The sequence below is a fragment of the Ambystoma mexicanum genome, chromosome 13 (genome assembly GCF_040938575.1).
Source record: "Ambystoma mexicanum isolate Mex_15411 chromosome 13, UKY_AmexF1_1, whole genome shotgun sequence".
In the NCBI taxonomy this organism is placed as follows: domain Eukaryota; kingdom Metazoa; phylum Chordata; class Amphibia; order Caudata; family Ambystomatidae; genus Ambystoma; species Ambystoma mexicanum.
This window is the reverse complement of record NC_090938.1, coordinates 598,541,067-598,562,697: the sequence shown is the minus strand read 5'-3', so window position 1 is coordinate 598,562,697 and position 21,631 is coordinate 598,541,067. Positions and strand designations below refer to the sequence as shown.

The following is a 21,631-nucleotide window of genomic DNA, read 5'->3' as shown; positions in this document are numbered from 1 at the left end:
CCTGGGATTCTCCGTGAACTACGCCAAATCCCACCTGGTGCCCGCGCAAGTCGCACTGTTTCTGGGAGCGAGGCTCGACACAGTGTCCCTTCTGGCCTCCCCGTCGGAGGAGAGGACCAGGACCATCTTGGGCAAGGTGCAACGGATGTTGGTGGCCGACGCGGCCAAAGTGAGGTCCATCAAGTCCCTCCTCGGGATGATGTCTTCCTGCATCTACCTCATTCCCATGTGCAGGCTCCAGATGCGCCCGTTGCAAGAATTCCTGGATGCGGCTGGATCCAGACGACGGGCAGCTTCGAGGAAAGGATCAAGCTCGACGAGAACTTCCGACGAGCGATACGGTGGTGGGGCACCCGCGCGCATCTGACGGCGGGCATGGACTTCCAGACCCCAGCCCACCAGGAGACTGTGACTACGGATGCCTCCCTGGAAGGGTGGGGAGCGCACACCGAAAATCTGCACGCAAAGGGACTCTGGCTCCCGACGGAGAAGTCCCTGCATATCAACGTCCTGGAGCTCCGTGCAGTGTTTTGGGCCCTCAGGTCCTTCCTTCCGTCCCTCAAGGGCAAGGTGGTGAGGATCTTCACCGACAACACCACCACCATGTTTTACATCAGGAAACAGGGCGGAACCAGGTCCCCAGCGCTGTCCAAGGAGGCGCAGGACCTGTGGCATTGGGCCGTCGCCCAAAGGATTTTTCTGGTGCCGTTTCATCTGGCAGGGATAAAAAACACCATCGCCGACTCACTCAGCAGGGAGCTGCGCTCGTTCCACGAGTGGGAACTACGGCAGGATCTGGTGGATCGCCTCTTCCGACGGTGGGGCACACCCCAGATCGACCTGTTCGCGACGGTGACGAACACCAAGTGCCGGAGGTTCGCCAGCAGGTTTCCCCAGACGAGGAGCATGGGCGATGCTTTCTCGTTCCCCTGGGAGGGCCTGTTCCTCTACGCGTTCCCTCCCTTGCCTCTGCTAATCCGGCTAGTCAACCTGCTCAAGAGGTCACGGTGCAGGATGATCCTCGTCACACCCTCGTGGCCGAGGCAGATATGGTTCCCGGACCTTCTGGACTTGTCAGCGTCCCCGCCGATCAAGCTGCCGGCGGACGCGGATCTACTCTCCAGGGAAGGAGGCGCCATCCTCCACCACGACCCGAAGTCGCTGAACTTGCAGGCCTGGCTCCTGCAGCGCTAGAGTTTGGAGGATACGACATACCGGCCGACTGCAGAGAGGTTCTTGCAAAGGCCAGGGCGTCCTCGACTCTTAAATGCTACGGACACAAATGGAAGAGGTTCTCTGTCTGGTGCCACGCACAGAAGATTAACCCTCTACGGATTACGGCTCCCCAAGTACTGCCGTACCTGCTGACGCTGGCCAAAGCTGGCCTGGCGCACGCGCCCATCAAGATTCATCTTGCTGCGATCTCCCGATACACCAGAACCACGGGGCGGACGTCCTTGTGGTCTCATCGCCTGGTGAAAGAGTTCATGAAGGGACTGTTCAGATCGTTCCCGCCGGTGAAGGCTCCGGCCCCGGCGTGGGAGCTCAACGTGGTGCTGACCAAGCTCATGGGACCTCCGTTCGAGCCTCTGCACTCGGCTCCGTTGAAGTTTCTATCGTGGAAAACTGCTTTTCTTGTGGCCATCACCTCCGCACGACGAGTGGGAGAGATCCAGGCCCTTTCCTGCAAGGCCCCGTACTTGACTTTCCACGACACGAGGGTAGTGCTCAGGACGCACCCCTCCTTCATGCCCAAGGTACCGTCGGACTTCCATCTCAACGAACCCTTGGTGTTGCCTGTATTCTTCCCGTCGCCTTCGTCGCCGGCTGAGAGGACTTTGCACTCGCTGGATGTAGCTAGAGCGCTGAAGTTCTACGTGGACCGCACGAAGTGTTTTCGGAAGACGTCACAACTCTTTGTGAACTTTGGACCTGTCAATCAGGGGAAGGCTCTCTCGAAGGCTTCCATTTCCAGATGGCTCTCCGGCTGTATCATGTACTGTCATCGGTTGGCAAACCGACCGCTGCCCGGCCGTCCGAGAGCCCATTCCACCAGAGCGATCGCAGCTACCACGGCGTTCCTTTCTGGTGTGCCCCTGCTGGACATATGCAGGGCTGCTACGTGGAGGTCGACGCACACCTTCACGAAGTTCTACTGCGTCGATCGGGATTCCAGGGAGGAGTCCAGGGTCGGCCAAGCAGTGCTGCGCAACCTGTTCGCCTGAGGTGAGCCTGGTGAGGAGGTAAGATGCTTAATGTTGAGTTTGATGCTATGCTTAATGTTGAGCCTTTGCCACCTCCCGTGGTTGTGCATGTGTATACTGCTATGTATTCTTTATTCATGAGCATGTGAATCCATGCCAGACCCCATGCTGGAGAAGGAACAAGTTACTTACCTGTAACTGTTGTTCTCCAGCATGGGTCTTGCATGGATTCACATGCGAACCCTCCCGCCTACCCCTCTGCGGCTCTTCACTTGGTCATACTGCCACTTCACGTGCTTCCAAATCTGAAGATGGCTGCCAGAGGCGGTGCTTAGGTAGAGGGCAGTCATTGGCTGTGGTCAGTATGACGCAGAGACCAGTGATTGGTTATTACTACGAAAGACAGATCAGAAACGAAACTGATACTGGTTTTTTCTTTACCGAGGATTCCCAGCCTGACGACGGGGAATATTCATGAGCATGTGAATCCATGCCAGACCCATGCTGGAGAACAACAGTTACAGGTAAGTAACTTGTTCCGAATCCCTAATTCAGGTGGCCAGGACACGGCCATTGCTGTTGGATCCAGTTCCTGCGGTTGGATCAGTGGGGGAGGATCACCTGGATAGGGGAACCTGGGGTTGTGCTCAGCAGAATACCCCAGGTGAGATGCGATATTGTGCCAGAGGAGAAGAGAAGGACGAGATATCTAAGGCTTTCATGGGCTATATTGCATCTGTCTCCCTTCCTCCTGTTAGGTCTCTCCGGCCCAGATCCAACAAACCCTCCGTACGTAATCCATCCTATAAGGTCCCAAACCCGGTTACACCTAAAAAACATAACTCCCAGAATCTTGGTTTCACTGGTCTCCATTTTGAATACTCTCTATCCTTCTTTCCGTTCCTCTGAATATCATTTACTGCATTCCCAACTTGATCAGACAAAACACTACAATTCCCACAATCCCCTTTGTTCATGTCACGACCCCAGATAAACCTGCTTATCCTGCAAACCCTACCAATCCCGCCCCTCTGATTGTCATTTCCCAAAATCCCAACCTACTATGACAGAACACTACCGTCCCCACAATCCCCTATGTTCTGTTCTTCATCCCGGTCATTCTCGTCCATTTTACAAACCCTCCAAAACCTACCCTTCCGAGAGCACCCCAAACCTAAATGCGAAGGATATGATCCCCTACAATACCCCTCTCCCTTCAGACTCTGTAGGATACTCTGACATTCAAACTTTCCCCTTTTCCAACACAAACACTCGCGCACAACACAAACAGACTAATGTTGAGCCCTGTATACCTGACACGTCGCAACCCGAGGGTTAGGAACTTGAACCACACACACCTGACAGCCCTTCTTTTTTCTCACAGAGATAAAAGGTGGAGCAAGCGAGCAAAGTCTCGGGAGGATAGCTCAGGGGCAACGTGCTCGCCTTGGAAGCAAGACGACACAGCACCACCGGTTCGATCTCCGTGTCCGCGCTTGGAAACCTCTTGTTATTAAGCGCTCCCAGGCCGCGGAACCTTTGTGAAAGAGAGCCTAAGACCGCGAACAATAGCACAAGTGCTTGCAGCAGATGTAAACGGTACACAGGGCAAGCCTATGCCGATAAGCAGGAGCGAGGGAAGCTCCAGCGCCCGTGGTACCGGTGTTGTCTCCAGAGAATTCACATGCCAAGAGGTTGGACACAGCCGGTGAGTCGAGGGGGGAACCGATAAGAACCAGGCTGTGATGAGTAAGAATTGCAAAGGGGCAACGTTTGAACCAAAGCTAATGAACTCTGAATGAACTGTTGAAAGCTTGAAGGGGAGACCAGCTACGGAGGGCAAGCAGCACCACATGGGTGCTAACTCGAGAGACTCTGGTCGAGCCCATATGAGAGAAACTACAAGTACCAGAAGGCCAGAGGGCCAGCGAAATAGGTCAAAGTGGTCATACAGAGGGTCAAGCAAAATCGCTGTACAATCAAAAGACTTTGATCTTCAAGCAATGTCAGAGAAAGGGAAGTGAATCCCACAGTAAAAGTGAACATTGAGAAACCAAGGGAATTGGATCCCGTTAAAGTGAAGAGGTGTCCGAGCCCGACCGCGGCAGATACAGGGGTGAAGCAATAACCCAAAATTGATTGATAAAGGAACTGTGATATAATATGGATTACAATTGAGAAGGGTCAGCGTCCAGAAGAGGGGGACCCAGGGGTGAAGTCATCACCCTATGTGAAACTTTGGAATACGATTGAGAAGGGTCAGCCTCAGAAAAGGGGGACCAAGGGGTGACCCCATCACCTAGCATACATTGGAAAATAACTTTTTGTTTTATTGTTTGAACACGCCCGGTCCTCGAAAGCAAGAGACTTTTAAGTGAAACAAGACTTGGCCATCGACAGCCCTGATAACTGAAAGCTTGAGGGTTGAAAGCTGAACTATAATCTCGTGCTAGAAAAGGCAGAGTGTGTGTCCTGAGAGCTGCCATTAGAACTGTTGTCACGTGCTGGAGAAGTCCGGGACTGTACTGTGCTCCAAGCTCCCCTCTTACCCTGTGTCCAACACGTGGGAAATGGAGACCTAAGCTATCGCATCCTGATGTATTATTTGAGAACACTTCTTCCTTTTCTTGAGAACTTTCCCACACCCCTTTTTGTATTAGTTGTGAGCTTTTGGCAATAGGTTTCTTAATATAGGCATTTTGATTTGACACGACACCACTAGGACTGCTTTATTTTTCATTTGATGGTTGACGCTTATTCCCGTCTTAGATTTAGGTTTAGATTAGGCGTTTTTCCAACCTGCATACATTGTTCAATAAACACCCTTGAACTGTGATCACTTGTGTCTGTCTTACGTGTTGTCACCATGAGTTCCTCACACCGCTCACATGGACAAGTGCATGCTCCTCCTGTGATGGAGCCTGTAAGCTGAAATGGCTACAGGTAGAATGCCTAAGCACCTCGGCTCCACACTGTCTTAGGCTTTATGCCTCCTTCCCAAATAGAGCCTAGATCCAGGCTTTGCTGACAGCAGAATCTCTGGATCATTGTACCTTGCATCAGCAGGCATACTGTATACCAATTTGGTGGTGCAAAGGTGTTCACGTCTGTAGCTGCTGATTTTGCATTTGCTCTGTCAGCACAAGCTGATCGGGCACCACACCAACAGCCTGAGCTAGGAATAAACAGGGCAACCAAAGCAGCAAGCTACACATTGAATGATGGAGAAGAAAAAACACTGAGTAAATGATGGTACATGGACACGCTGAGGTCCTCTGTCCTCAGCACATCCCGGAACACAACACGAGGGGGAGGCTTGAATGCCACAATTGTATGGTGGCAGCCACTGTACTGCATTTCGCACTTCGCAGCCGCATAGACTGCCTCTCCTTCATGCGTACATTAATTTACCAAAATAGGCCATGAACTAGAAGGGACCTCACACATTTTCTTAGCCCAGCTGAAAGACTTATTATGTAATGAAATTAGTCTGTCAATTGAAGCGTGGTATAACCTGTAATTTGTTGTATTTAGTAAGCAATTGCACCGTAGGAGTTAGTTTTGATTAACTTCAAATTAATAAATTAGCGCCACCTAAATCTTGCCATGAGTTAATGTATGTTGATCTTGTCTTGAAAGCTATAAGACATCTTTGATTACCAGTACCAAAGAGAATCCTGTGTAAGGACCCTAATATGTTGTTTTTAAATTTCCAATCAATGAAGCTCATATTTGATTTGTTTTTTATTTATCTTATAAACAGGTGCCAGATTACACAAGTGCTTCAAGGCACCAAAGTCATCTGTTCCCAGCCAGGATGTAAAAGCATATACAGAGCATTGACATTGTTTTCGGGGTAGTAGGTGAATGTGTTTAAGGCATGAAAGAGTATGTTGCAGAATTGCTAAGGCAACATAGAAGGGGGAGAGGGGAAATGTGTGGGCAGCGAGCGGAGTCATGAAGGGAAGAGTAGGGTTGTAATGATAGGGTTGTAACGAAAGTAAGTGCAATTTGCTGAAGAGGTAAAGGTTCTGTGGGGTCTGAAAGTGCTTCTCATGCTAGGGCTATTATGGTAGAAGGCAGATGGGAGGGAGAGCAGGGGTGTTGGAGAAAGCTTAACCAAGGTGGAAGGAGGGGGGGATCACAAAGGGGCATCTTGGTTGTCCAAGCGCTTATATGATTGACAAAGGGTGTGTCCTGATTTAGGAGGGAGTGGAATTGTGCATGTTAAGTGTTAGCTTTACGATGGTGTGTTAGGTTTGGGTTTGAAGGTTGGCAGTGTACTTTGGATAGTTTTTTTGAAGGTGTTAGGTTTGGGTTCTAGGGAGATGTAAAAAAAAGAGAGGAAGAGGATCCAAACCGGAACCCTTCCGTCCCCTGCACACCGTGATTGTGTGTCACACTGACACCTTAGTATTCATTCATAAACATAATAATTGCAATTCACATTAAATAATTTCAAATGTAAAGGCAGTTTGAACTGAAATGGAAATGATGCAGACAGATATCAACATGTAAAAGTACATAAATTATTTATTTCCAAACGCAGCGGCCAGAGAAGGTACACTTCGTTGTGTACGGCTGACGCGTTTCGAGAAATTATAATCTCTTCTTCATGAGCCAAAAAATTATGCACAGGAACTGGATACAGGCAATGTAGAAAAAGGAGAAAAAAAGGAATTACAATCCAGGTAATGTAATCTAAAGTCAATACCATATTATAGATATAGAACCTCATCATCAAGATTACAGAATTAGTGGTCACCGATGTCATAGCTGGAATTAAAAACTTTCCAAAATGTCAGGTTTGAGTGTCAAAATGTACATAACAGAGTTCAATTACATCCAAAGCCACTATCTACTAAAATGGAGGAAGGCTAGTAGAGAACGAATGATTAGTGTAATTTAACTGTAAAAAGTGCATAGTAATGAGTAAGCTCACCACAAATCGAGGTCCTGTGTGCTAACGTGAGTAGGTGGGCCACTTTGTTTAGGCGGTAGAAATTTCGAATCAATAGTTGATTCTGAAAAGAAAATGAACAAAATCTAGAGTGAGCCGCAGAACCCGAAGGAAAAGTTACCAGAATAAACTGTCTAAATGACTAGCACTCACCACCCTTCAAGCGGGTATCTTGAAACTGATAGTCGAGATTAGGTCCAGAAGGAGCCACTGACGGTATCCTGACGGAGATTCATGGAGAGCAGGCGTCTGGATCTGAAAATAATCCAAGCTCGTGTGGTGTTGGCTACAGAAAACGTGGCTCAAACAGAGCACGGATAAAAGGTGACGGAGTACAAGAATGGCTAGATTAGAGCAATCCAACTTACAGTCAAGTGTCATGCACAGTCCAGTCCCTGAAACACGAGCTAGAGGGATAAGTAGAATGTGGGTCGCGAGGCTCCGCTGTCGGAGCGCGTGTGGTCCTGCGTGGAGACAGTTGCTAGGCGCTGGACGCGTCTCGTTAAGGGAGAGACCCTCGAGTGAATCGTCAACTGTGTATCAAGTCAGTCTTGTGTAAACAGCGACGACGGACTAATGGAAGACCAGGAAGTGGGGAGATGACTGAAAGAAATATGTGTAAGGTGGCGGCCATCTTAGAATAGATATTGTACGGATGTATAATGAGTCACGAACAATGCAATAACTAGAGAGATGCACGGTTCGAATCAAATAAGTAAAGAGAGGAACGAAACTTGGCCATCAGGAAAACTCTACTGGTGACTATAAGAATACATATTGTCAATGACAAAGATAAACTTCTGGTTTATAAATGAGGAAATGCTAATTTCCACAGAGAATTGTGATTCAACATCGGCCTTCTGGATTCTAGTATGGTGGCTTTGAATTTACATAAAGTAAAAAGCAGAGGTGTATGCCAGATATATAGATGCGGATATGTTAATTTCCATAGGATATGGTGATTCATAGACAATTGACATGTAATCAAGCGGTGGCATAGTATGGTATGTCCTCCATGTACAAATAAGGACAGACAAGTAAATTACATAAAAAGGGAGATGTAGTCTGGTATAGGGTCGGGGGAATGGAAGAGAATGATTTGCATCGGACTTTGAGTGGTGTTAGCTTTGTCTTATTTGATGACCGTTAGTATATCCGTGACCTGGCAATATTAAGAAATAATTGGAGGCATGAGCGGCAATGTTCAATATGTACATTGCAGATGAGTAACATGAATCGACCAAAACAATACAATACGTATAATCCCGACTACCGGCTTGCACAAGACTCAGGAAAGGAGATAAGTTGTTTACTACTTGGAGCGATGGGTTCAGTCTGTGTCAAGGATCAGTCGAGTTGCATCGAGGTGGTCCAATGGCAAGTTGTGGTGCTTCAGCAGCGATCGCCTCGAAGGTGCTGTAACGCAGGCAGTGGCTGAAGTCATCAGCTCGACAGCAGATCAGAAAGCATTGAGTGTCAAGAGCAGCTCCTGTTGATCACAACAGCACAAAGCAGTGGAGCCAGCTCAAAATCAGATTGAAGCTGGGAAACCGGATTTAGAGCTGCTCCTTGACTTCTGAATGCTGCGTAGACCAATACAGGATCTCCAGGGCTGTATAGCATACTTGCAGGTGCCTTTCACCTCCAGTTTATGATTACCAGTGTTGCAGTTGCAGTAGTCCTGGTTCAGCCAACTGGTCACCCCAAATGTACCTTTGGGATGGGTAGCAAGCAGAGCGTGCATCTGCCTTGGGGCCTTCTGTCTTCACCTCTATGGCAGAGGAGTTTGGAATAGACTGTATTCTCAACAAAGTTTCAGGTGAATTCTTCTTGTCCTGAAGTACAAAGATGGATTGGCTAGCGGATCAGTCCAAAGCAAGCCTATTGTCGGGGGTCCAATCCAGAGTGCTGTATTAAGTGCCCTTTGTCTTCTGATGTCCTATCCAGAGTGCTCTTGTCTGCGGGAAGTAGGAAGGGGGCAGGAGGTTTAGGGAGCCCCAGGAGAATCCAAGATGGTGGTAACCTTCTCTTGGCCTGCACCTCACATCTGGGCTACTCTAACTCCTCTCCTTTCTCATGTATGCCTACTTCAAAAGAACTCCAGTAACCAGCACCATGGTCTGAGAGTGTCTTTATGTCGGGACTGTCTTTGAAGCACTGGTTCTCAGGGGACCTCCCAGATGAGTGCTCCTGTGCCCTGTAGGAAGGTGTCGGGATTTCCCCAGGGGTTCAAAAGGAGTAGCTTGCTGAGCAGGCTCCATGGCTCTTGTGAAGACACCCAGGTCAGACAGCTTCTACATGCCAGCCGTGTCATGAGTCACCGCTTACCAAGCTACCACTAATGATATCCAAATGCTGTGACTGTGGAATTGTGTGATCCTAGTAGCCGTGTGTAATAGCCATACATGGCTTATATTTATAGTTTGACATGCTACCACTATGGTAGCCATCTCTGAGTATTGTACTTTCGTGTTCCAGACGATGTCGGGAATGAACATGTGGCCTTTGAACCCGCTCTGTTGTCACTGTAGGGGAGGCACTGTGGCTTGTCTGTCTTATGTAAATAACCTAATTTCACGGTAATGAAGTAAAAAGGTTGCCTGATACCAAAACAGATATCTTAAACAAATGGGTGGGGTGTGGGGGGTGGGGGGGTGTCAACCACACGTGACCTACTCAAAACCTGCTCAAGTGTGTTGGCCTTGACACATTTGTTATTGAAATGCAGCGAATTGTTGCTCACTTCGTTGTGTATTTATTTCTTACAGATATTGTAGATGCTGACGGAACGATAAACCGAAGGATCCTGGGCAGTTGTGTGTTTGGAGATAAGGTAAAAGGGGATGTGTTTATTTGCAGATCTGCTTCCTCTAGGGATGTGTTTTTGCCATTGGCCATTTCTTTCGAGAGCAGTATAACCTTATTCTTTGTAAATGCCCATTGGTATGTCTAGAAGTAGTCTAATATATATATATATATTTCCGAGGCTTGTGGAATCTGCTTAGATCACATGCTGTGCATAGGCCGACATCTAGTGGAAGCTGCGGAGTATTACAGTTTGTTTTTCGAAACTCGAAAAATGGGCGTCGACACAGGCGTCCCAGTAATACTAAGTGTGACGTCCACTGTACCCAAGATCCCTCACGCGTCTAGGATCCTCAGATTGTTTTTTTCCGCCATACTGGTCGGAAGCATCTTGCGGAGTCCCCTGGCCTTAGCCATACTTTTGCTAATTATAATTCTTTATTGACATCCTTCCCCACCCCAACCCTCGACACTCGACGACGGCTGGAGAAGACATCGACCGTCGGCTGCCGCACGACGGATCTGGGCCTCGGAAGGCCGCTGACCTCGGCCCGGGCCTGGTAGGCCGCTGGCCTCGGCCCTGCAAGTAGGGAGAGTGGGGGGTGGTACATACTCTTCACTCTTGATATATAAGTACACCTTATCTTATATATTTCATACGCTTACCAGCCCGCTGCCTTTAGGTGCGTATGGAGGGTACCCCTTTCCAATTCTGCCCCAAGTGCAACCGCAAATACCCTTGGGTCGACAGGCACGCCACGTGCAATCTCTGCTTGCCGAGGGACCACCCCGAAGCGAACTGCAGAGCGTGTAGTAGGTTTAAACCTAAGACACTTAAGAACCGTTCGACTAAGCGTTGGGCCCACCACGCCAGGCAGGCGGCCATGGCAGCGGAGGGCGCCTTCAGCGATGGCAGCGACGCCGTACTTTCGGACGGCGAGGGCATTACGGCGTCGAAAGACAGCCGAGCGCAGGTCCCCGACCTCGGAAGGTCATCCGGCAGGGCGGCTATGGGGAAGACCCCCGGCGACGCAAGCGCTACACACCCTACACACACTAAGCACACTAAGTCCAACCGAACCTCGACGACGTCGACTTCTCGGAAAGAGGCACAGATAGAACGGTCCGACTCGGTGTCCTCTGGGCGCTCTCGATCGAGATCGCCTCATGACGCAAGGCAATCATCCACTCTTGCCAAGAGTGCCTCGCTCCCTAGACTAACGGAAGTTCGATCGTCGGAGGACGAAGACGACTTCCACCCCCAGGCCGCGCTCCAAGAGATGGAGCCCGTAGTTAACACCAGCGAGGCCCCACGCTCGAAAAACACAGATACCTCTCCCGATCCTCGACGCCAGGCGTCGAAAGTCTCCTCCAAGGGACAGGGAAAACATTTTTCCACGCACGGGGAGGGGGGGAAACAGCGGAAAGCACATTCTTCCACTCCTGTACGACCATCCTTCCCCCCCTAAGCAAACAGATAAATACAAGTCTACTGAGGGATCAACATCCAGCAAGGGTACCCTTGATAAGTCCCCTAAATTGCCTACTAAAGTCATACCCTGTTCCAAAGAATGGTCCAGTGAAGACATAGACAGGGTCATGTCAAGGATGTCTTCCTTGGCTGATTTCTACGACAAGAATCCAGAGCATTTCCTCTGGTATGACCCTCACGGGGCCACACCCTCAGGTTCCACTGATCCTATCCCCCTAAGTAAAAAGCCCCGGTTCGAAAGACCTGAACCCTTCGAGGTGCAGCCTTATTCTACTCCATTCCCCGAGGGGGACCAGGAGTTTGAAATTATGGAGGAACAAGCCGGGACGGAATACTATGCGGATGATGAGGATCAGGAGGAGGGAGAAGATGAGCAGGAAATTTACAGAGTAGATTCCCCGGTAGAGAACGAAGCCCCAGTTACCAACTCGCCAGTCGATAACCAGCCCCTCCTTAATGAGGTTCTCGCTCGCGCGGCAGAACATTTTCACATCGACACCCACGGTGTACAGGAGGAGAGGGACTTCGCAGAAGAGTTGGTGGGAGAGAGGAGGCCGGTCGCTCAGACCATCCCTATCCTTAAATCCATCCAACGAAGAATAGATCCGTCCCTGGTGAACCCAAACCTCACCAGAGCAGTCAACCCCAGGGTCGAAAAGCTTTTCCGGGCAGCCCAGTCTGACCCTCTCTATATAAGAGGACATCTTAAGCCAGACTCCCTAGTTGTTACCAACACTCGGAAGAGGGCTGGAACACCTTTATCTTCATCAGAAGCTCCTCCAGACAAGGAGAGCAAAAAACTTTACGGGTTTGGCAGGAAGGTAGCCTCAACGTCCGCCTACCAAGCAAGGATTGCTAACTCCACCACCCTGTTGGCCAGCTACAACTGCCATCAATGGGAAGAGGTCGCGGCGCTCATAGCTTCTGCTCCTGAACCGTTAAAGGGCCAATTGGCTCGGATCTCGGCAGAAGGGAGAGCCATGTCTGGTTGCATATTAAAAGCAACTTTCGACGCCGCGGACAACGCAGGAAGATTGATAGCAGAAGGTACTGTTATCAAAAGACATGCGTGGTTACGGCAGTCGGGGTTCAAAACAGAAACTCAGGCTTCATTAATAGACAAGCCGGTGGAACCCGATCTATTGTTTGGGAAAGCGGTCGAAGACGCACTTAAAAACGCCAAGGACGAATACGAGACACTGAAATCCCTTGGCCAACTAACCAACAAACCCCCTAACCAGTGGGGGAATAGTAATTTTCGTCGCCCACGCGGCCAAAATTCACAAAGAGGCAACTATGCCCAGGTACAGGGTACACAGTGGAACAACAGCCAGCAGTCTACCCAAAGTTACGGCAGGGGTAACAAGAGAGGGCGTGGAAGAGGCAGAGGCAGCCCCAACAAGGGAGGTGGCACGCCCCCACCAAAGCAGTGACGCTCAGTTCAGGGTCCTTTCTCACGCAACCCCAGTAGGGGGACGCATTTCCAACTTCACCCAGGCTTGGTAAGGGATCACCTCAGACTGATGGGTGCTGTCAACAGTGTCCACAGGATATTGTATAGAATTACTGCAGCGTCCCCGGAACCATCCTCCACGACAAAGAGTACACTCCTTAGAACATCAGAAGATCCTTCTCGAGGAGATTGCCATTCTGCTAGAAAAGGACGCGATAGAACTCGTCCCAGGACACCAGGTAAACAAGGGTATCTATTCAACTTACTTCCTTGTGCCAAAGAAAGATTTGACAATGCGCCCAGTACTGGATTTACGGCCTGCCAACAAGTATGTCAAGCCCCAAAAATTCCGTATGACCACGCTACAAGAGGTAATCCCCCTCCTAAAAAAGGGGGATTACATGGCAACCTTGGATATGAAAGATGCTTATTTTCATATTTCCATGCTCCCGGCGCACAGAAAGTACTTGCGCTTCAAGGTGGACAGTCGCCACTACCAATTCAAGGTACTGCCCTTCGGGATAGCTTCAGCACCCAGGGTATTCACCAAGGTACTGGCGGTGGCAGCTGTACACCTACGCAGGGAGGCAATCCCAGTGTACCCTTATCTGGACGACTGGCTCATAACGGGGGAAACCCCAGGAATTTGCAGGACAAACATTCAAAGGACTTTCGACCTCCTCCACGAATTAGGCTTCTCAATCAACGAAAAGAAGTCAAGCCTAATGCCAAGCACCTCAAAACAGTTCCTGGGAGCAATCCTAGATACTCAGAAAGGGTTGACCTTCCCTTCGGAAGAGAGAATTCGGAATATACTACTGCAAATTCCACATTATCAGTCCGGTCAACAAATAACGGTACGCAAAGCAATGCGGTTACTGGGCATGATGGCGTCATGCATTTACCTGGTCCCCCACGCGCGACTGCGCATGCGTCCTATGCAGAAATGGTTGGCGAAACAGTGGTCTCAGGCAAGTGGTCAGTGGGACGATCTAGTGGTCGTTTCGCCAACACTTGTACAGAGCCTACACTGGTGGACAAGAGAGAATCTCGCAAGGGGAAAACCCTTTTACGATCCCGAAGTACAGGCAGTGGTGACTACAGATGCATGCCTGACTGGGTGGGGAGCTCACCATCTCCACCACACAGCTCAGGGTCTCTGGTCTCACTCAGTAGCCAAGAACCACATCAACCTGCTAGAGCTTCTGGCAGTATTCAGAGCGCTTCAGGCGTTCGAGCCCCATCTAATAAACTTGTCGGTGCAGATCCGGACGGACAGCACGACAGCCATGTTCTATCTGAACAAGCAAGGAGGGACTCGTTCGCCAAATCTGTCCAAGCTTGCCCAGAAAATCTGGATATGGGCACTCAGACGGAACATCTTCCTGTCATCGCAACATGTTCCAGGGGAGCTCAATTCCCTAGCGGATGCTCTAAGCAGAGACTCCCTCCCAGAAGAACACGAATGGGTCCTTCACAGAGAGATCGTAGAAGATCTCTTCTCTCAGTGGGGTTTCCCCACTATAGACTTATTCGCCACAAGCGAAAACAAACAATGCCCAGGATTTGCATCCAGGTTCCCCCAGCCAGACTCCCAAGGGAACGCCCTGTGGATGAACTGGTCAGGGATGTTTGCGTACGCTTTTCCACCAACTCCTCTCATCAGGAAGGTAGTGTACAAGATGAACAAGGAATCGATGACGCTCATCCTAGTTGCTCCCATGTGGGCGAGACAACCATGGTTTCCACACCTACGCAGGATGGCGGTGTGCGAGCCCATCAAACTCCCAGCCTGGTACAACCTACTGTCCCAGCAACAAGGTCAAACAGTGCACCAGCAACCCAATTCAATGAACCTGGCAGCATGGCTCCTGAGGTCATAGAGTTTGGACATCTCAATTTACCTCAGAGGTGTATGGACATCCTAAAAGAATCCAGGAAACCAAACACAAGGCACTGTTACTTTGACAAGTGGAAGAGATTTGTTATTTGGTGCCAGAATAAACAAATCAACCCGGTTGATTGCACTCCTTCCAACATTGTGACATACATGCTCCACCTGCTGGATGCAGGATTGGTTTTTAACTCTCTGAAAGTACACCTGGCTGCCCTCTCGGCTTACACCACATCCCATAACAAGGTGTCGTGGTGGAAAGTACCAGTAGTTAAAGCCTTCATGGAAGGAGTAAAGAGACTTCACCCTCCTATTTCTAACCCACCGCCAGGATGGGACCTTAATGTGGTGCTACCTAAGCTCATGGGCCCCCCTTTCGAACCCATGCATAAAAGTAGTCTCAAACACCTGACTTATAAAACTGCCTTCTTAGTAGCCATTACCTCTATAAGAAGGGTCAGTGAAATTCAGGCTCTGTCAGTGCAGGATCCTTTCTTTACTATCCACAAGGACAAACTGGTTTTACGCACACACCCTAGGTTCTCACCTAAATTTATATCTAAATTCCATGTAAACCAGTCCATCGAGCTTCCGGCTTTCTTCCAGAACCCGCAAAGCTCGGCTGAGGTGAAACTACACACCCTAGATGTGCGTAGGGCGGTCCTCTACTATGTAAACAAAACCAGACCGCTAAGGAAAACAGATCAACTGTTTGTCTCCGTAGCTACAGGCAGAGAGGGAGATCGCGTCTCTAAAGGCGCTATCTCGAAGTGGATTATCAACTGTATACAGCTGTGTTACTCTCTTTCTGAAAAAACTCTGCCTTTTACGCCAAGAGCCCACTCTACTAAAGGCATTGGGGCCACTCTGGCTTTCATTGCAAATGTTCCCCTCGACACCATTTGCAAAGCAGCTACTTGGAGCTCTATTCACACTTTTACTCAGCATTACTGCATTGACACTCATTCCAAGACAGATACACAAGTGGGACAAGCGGTTCTGAGACACCTGTTTGCTCATGACTCTTCTCACATCCCACCTCCTTCTTCTGGTACTGCTCGCTAATCTATGCACAGCATGTGATCTAAGCAGATTCCACAAGCCTCAGAAGGGATACATTACTCACCGTAATCGTATTTCTGATGCTTGTATCTGCTTAGATTCACATGCGACCCACCCTTCCTCCCCTCCGAGAGAAGGCGCATGATTGCTGGTAGTCTTACCTTTCTGTCTATCTGCTTGGATTATCTGTATTCACGCTACTCCTCATGCTTCCTCATGTCAGAAAAAATACAATCTGAGGATCCTAGACGCGTGAGGGATCTTGGGTACAGTGGACGTCACACTAGGGATAGTATTACTGGCACGCCTGTGTCGACGCCCATTTTCGAGTTTCGAAAAACAAACTGTAATACTCCGCAGCTTCCACTAGATGTCGGCCTATGCACAGCATGTGAATCTAAGCAGATACAAGCATCAGAAATACGATTACGGTGAGTAATGTATCCTATATATATATATATATATATATATATATATATATATATATATATATATATATATATATATATATATATATATATATTAAGAGTATGCACGTGACTGATTGACCATTCTGTAACTTTTAAAGATGGAATTTGTTGCTGATAAACGTATGATGTCAGCATTTCCGACTTCTGACGTCATGATGCTTCACCTGCCAATCTGATTCTGGCAGTGTCTTTTTTGGCTTCTTAGTTCACTGCAACAGAATCCTTTAACTATAATTCCACACTACCTGTAATCTAGCCTTACCTAGCAACTGTATTACACCAAAGCCAAATTAAACAGTTTATTTTTGGTTTCTTTTTTAAACTGAAAGCAGAAGTGGGAGTTTGCTGCTTCCACTGATCATGTTACAAAAGCATTAATGTCCCTTCTACAGAGCTTTATAGTTAGACAATCGACGGTTTCCCTAATTGGAGGCTATTGCTTTCATTGTCTTTGGATAATTATAATGTCCCAGAGAATGTTAATTAATAGAGGTGCAAACGCACTCTCCTTTTTAATCCACTCATCTGTTTTGTTGGGTGGAGGGTCCAACGAATCTTCAGAAGTGGGACAACAGATAAAGCGTGAGTTGTTTCTTGTTTAACGGTGGGAATAAGGTTGTCAACTTGCCAGTAGTCAAGAAAAAGGAATGATTTCTGGGTATAGAAGTGAAATTTGCATCTTTAATAAAGTGCACAAATCTAATAACAGGGGAAATACTATGATTCAAATACACAGGTACTATTGAGTATTGGCACTTAAAAGTATGCTGCGAGTACTCTGATAGTGGTTCTTGAAATTGAGCAATTCTGTTTCAAACATTGATGAACCCCCTTTCTATTTGGCATGTTGTGCACTGTATCAATGGTTACCACTAAAATTCCATTGACTTACATGTGAATTATGACGTAGTATTGGGCTAAAGGTGCACTGTAATAACTCTTAACACTGCTGCAATATTACTTCATAACAGTATTGAAGGGGTGAAGCCATGAGGAAATAGTAGTGCTACTTGCCGTAGACGCACTTTGCTCTCTCACTAGGGTAACCGTTAGCTTCTTTTTCTTGAGCAAGAGGTTCCGAATGCTAAGCTTTTCTTTAACCGCTCCATTCGTTTGAACTAATTGACCTGCAAGTATCAGATTGCAATGGTCTGTAAAAGAAACATCCAGGGATGAACTTGTGGTACCTTGGACTGAGCTATGTGGCTAATCCCGCTGTGGTTGGATTGGTGCGACGTAAGATTGAGGTTCCGTTAGAGAATCTGCATGCTTGTTGTGGAGAGTTGCACTGCCATCAAGCGGTCTCTTGGCCAAAATCTGTTCTTTTATTTTTTATTTTTTATTTTTTTTAATTTTATTGGTTTAAATTAAACCTTTAAAATGTTTGCTTAAGGTGCACAAAACCATACATTACACAGTGACATAGTCAACTACCTCCTTCAACATCTCCCTCCCTCATTGCCACACAAGTACATGACCATTATCCTTTTTTATGTCTTTAAATGCATGTGCAACCTTAGGCCAGCCGTCTCAGGCTAGTTCATTTTTAGCATTTAATCTCTCCTCAATGACGGCAAGGAAGGAGGTCAAAGGTAGGATTAGTTTCATGTCTGAGCCATTCCACATATACCTCCACCATTCATCAGCACATACCGACTGGTGTGCACTATACCAGCCTCCCAAGTGGATTGATCGTATGTCCTTCAATGTTGTGCAGAAAAGCACTAGGTGTTTTATAGATTCTGGCTCCTTTCCACATAACCGACACGTCGTAGATAAATCCACGTTTCCCGCCCAATGACTAGTTCTATCCTTTGTTTTCATTGCATTCAGGCGGAATAGCATGAATGATCTTCTTGCTTTTGTGGACGGAAAGCGACTCAAGTATGGTTGAAGGATTCCGTAGCCTCTTGCTTCCCCCGGAGAGTTTTTCATCGCATGGGCTTCGTTGCGCTCATAGCATGTGTTTATCCAGTCAAGGCGCCATATTGATACCTTGGCAGCTGTTGGATTTGTGAGGAGGGTTTCCAAGTTGATATTATAGACCTTTAGCAGGTCTTCGCATCGTCTTACCCATTGCGCGAGCAAGTCTGAACCTTTGGATGATGCATTGTGTAAGATCTCAAATTGGAGTATTCCCTCCTCTGCTCTTGATTTCCGATACAAGCTAAGTTGGTTCCAACTTATCCTTGCATGTAATGAAATTAGGGCTAGTTCGTATCTTAGACATGCCGTTGAGATGCCTGGAGGCAGGCTTAAGGACTTTGTCCAAAACATGTGTTCAAGCGAGGCCCAGTGGGTTGACGAGCAGCCAAAGGCGTTTTCTGCACCATAGGACAAAATCGGAACCGCCTTTTGTTCGTAGAAGTTCCGTAAAGGTTGTATAGAAAAGTTCCCATATTTTTTATGTAGCATCAGGCCTTGACATGCCAACTGGGCACATTTCCGTTTTGAATCTGCCACCCAGGGTTCATCACATATGCTTGAATTTAGAAGCATTCCGAGGTATTTAACGCTTTTTGAGATTTTCAATTTTTCTTGGTTCAGCGACCACACCTGTTTTGGGCTTTTTTGTAGCCGGTTTGTTTTTAGATTCTCAAGGATAAGTATTTCCGTCTTTGTGGTATTAATCTTTAGGTTGTTCTGATGCACATATTTTTGGACGGCTTCTAGTTTACGCTGGAGTCCAATTGGCGTTAGATCTAAAATAACCAAGTCATCAGCATATAGTAACCAACTTATCTTTGATGCGTTGAGTTTCGGAGGAAAGGATCTGACGGACTGAATGGTGTCCCCAATGTCAGAAATAAAGAGACTAAAGATTGCTGCTGCCAGAGGACACCCCTGCTTCACACCCTTGTATGTTTTTATTTGTGTTGAGAGCGACCCCGATTGATCTAACCGAACAAAGATTGACGTGTCATTGTGTAGTTCTTTTATTGCCGCCAGTAATCCCTCAGGATATCCCCACAATTCTAGCTTCTGCCACAATAGGACACGGTCGATCCTGTCGAAAGCCATGGAGAAGTCAACAAAAGCTAGGAACACTCTCGTATTCGTTCTAAGGGCCTCCATTTTCAAAAGATTTAGAATCAATAAGTTCAAGGAACATCCAACGGATTTTACAAAACCAGCCTGTCTTACATCAACTCTATTTGCAGTCTTTGCCCATGTAATCAATTTTTTTTGGAGCAGCGATGCAAAGATTTTTCCCAGTACATCAAGTAAGGCCACCGGACGGTAATTTGCAGGTGCTAATCGGTTGCCTTTCTTGAAGATGGGTATTATTATCCCTGATTTCCACGATGCAGGGATTTGTTTTTGGTCGATGATTCGTCTGAATAGCTCAGCGCATATCGCTGTCCATAAGTCAGGAAACTGTTTAATCATCGCGTTTGACAGACCATCTGGTCCAGGGGCCTGAGAATTTTTTGCTCTCATTATTATCTCGCGAATTTCCTCATCTGAAAATTGTAGGTCCCATGATGTTATATTAGACATTGACTTAGAGGGTGGCAAATCTTTATGATACAGAGCTGTAAAGTAGTTTACCCATTCTTTTTCAGTCACTGGGCATGTCTGCAGAGCAGCTTGCGGGGCTTCAAGACCATTGAGTATGCGCCAGAAGTCTCTACTATTTTTGTTTACAAGAGTCTTCATCATTGTTTCTGCATCGTTTTGAATTAATATGGCTCGATGACTTTTAATCCAGTTTTTGTAGGATTGCCGTGCAGATTTGTTTTTCGCCACAATTTCTTCAACTGGGCCTTGATTATTTTTACGAATTTCGGCTCGCATTGCACGTTTTCGTTGTTTTATAAGTAAGTCAAAACTATGCTTATTCTGGAATGACCCATTTTTCATACCAATATGTTTTGTTTTAAATTGCCACAGAATTGGAACGTAGTCAATGACCTTCTCTGTTGATGTAAATTGCTTATAGATCGCGAGGACCTCCTTGTCGACTAATTTTAACCGAAGTCTGTTTGGTTCTACTAAGACCTTTGATCTCCATTTTTCCCTCGGTTTATCTCTCCAATCTTGAAATATAATTTCGAGCATTTCATGGTCGCTGTGGGTCATTGGACATATTTTCATTGACTTTATTTTCTCATGCGTATTGTTAGACACGAAAATATAGTCAATGGTGGAGCTTTGGCCATCGCGCTGCCACGTTGGTTTCGGAGGAATATCACCTGGCGTACAGCCATTTAACATTGTGAGGCCTCTTACTTCCATTTCATCAGTCCATGTTTTTGCTAGATTAGATATTCAGGTCCCCGCAAACTATTATGTCAGAGCCGCAGCCGGATTCTAATAAATTGTCAAGAATTTTCGTGACTTGGTCAATAAACTCATAGGATCCAGTGCGCTGATGGTTCCAATAGAGATTAATGATATGTATCACGTCGTTCTTCTTATCGGTGGCCGCAGACTTGCTTATCTCAGAGGCCTGGATGTACGGCATATGATTATCAGATCTTAACAGCCGGTAACCAGACGAACGATTTATCATTGTCAAAAGGCCGGCTATCGGGCGACCTTTTTCAGGCTTAATGGCAGGATTCAACGCGCATTCAAAGTTTGCTATTGTAGGTGATTCACACATCCAGGACTCTTGAAGACAAATCAAATGTAGTTTACTAGCCCAGTTATCGACCATCAAATGACCAAATCCGCGTGTGTTCCAAGAAATAAACGTGAGATCTTGTTGCGATTCACACTTTGAACATTAGCTGTTTGCCTTCCTATTCAGTGCGCTCGCCATCCAGGTCCAATCTTCATTTAAGATAGATCGCAGTGGATTGTTTGAACGTGCCAAACCTGGGGTCTCAATTAGATTTTCATTATTTATTGTAATTTTAATTCTCTCCATTGGAATGGTTGAATCCTGTGTTCCAACTCTAAAATCTTGCGACTGGGAGCTGGATTGGATGTTTTTATAATCCATTTCGATCTTTTCCAGTTGTAAATGTTGTTTTGTGGGCGAATATACACTCTTTCTCTTGTCCCACTCTGGTCTGTAGCCGTTAATGTCACGCTGAGCGAATTCCCCTTTGTGGTCTTTATTTTCATCCTTATTTCCTCTTCTCTCGCAGTCCGCCATTTTATAGGCGTCGAAGCCTAATGAATGCAGTTCTTCGTTTGCCTCTAGAATTACATTTGCGATTAAGATTGAGTTTAAATGTAAAATTACTCTGTCTGTTCGAAGGTCATCTGGAAATTCGATTATTTTTATGTCTTTTGAATCAAGCGACCGAAGTTGTGGGACATGATGTAATAGCCTTAGC

General features: G+C 47.2%; 1 protein-coding gene across 2 annotated transcripts in view; it reads left to right on the top strand.

Moving 5' to 3' along the window:
• COASY (Coenzyme A synthase) overlaps nt 1-21,631 on the top strand; it is a 378,965-nt gene that overhangs the window by 248,955 nt on the left and 108,379 nt on the right. For both annotated transcript variants that reach the window (XM_069634430.1, XM_069634431.1), the window contains exon 6: nt 9,933-9,997. In XM_069634430.1, the coding sequence (XP_069490531.1) occupies nt 9,933-9,997 (65 nt within the window). The remainder of the gene's footprint in view (nt 1-9,932; nt 9,998-21,631) is intronic.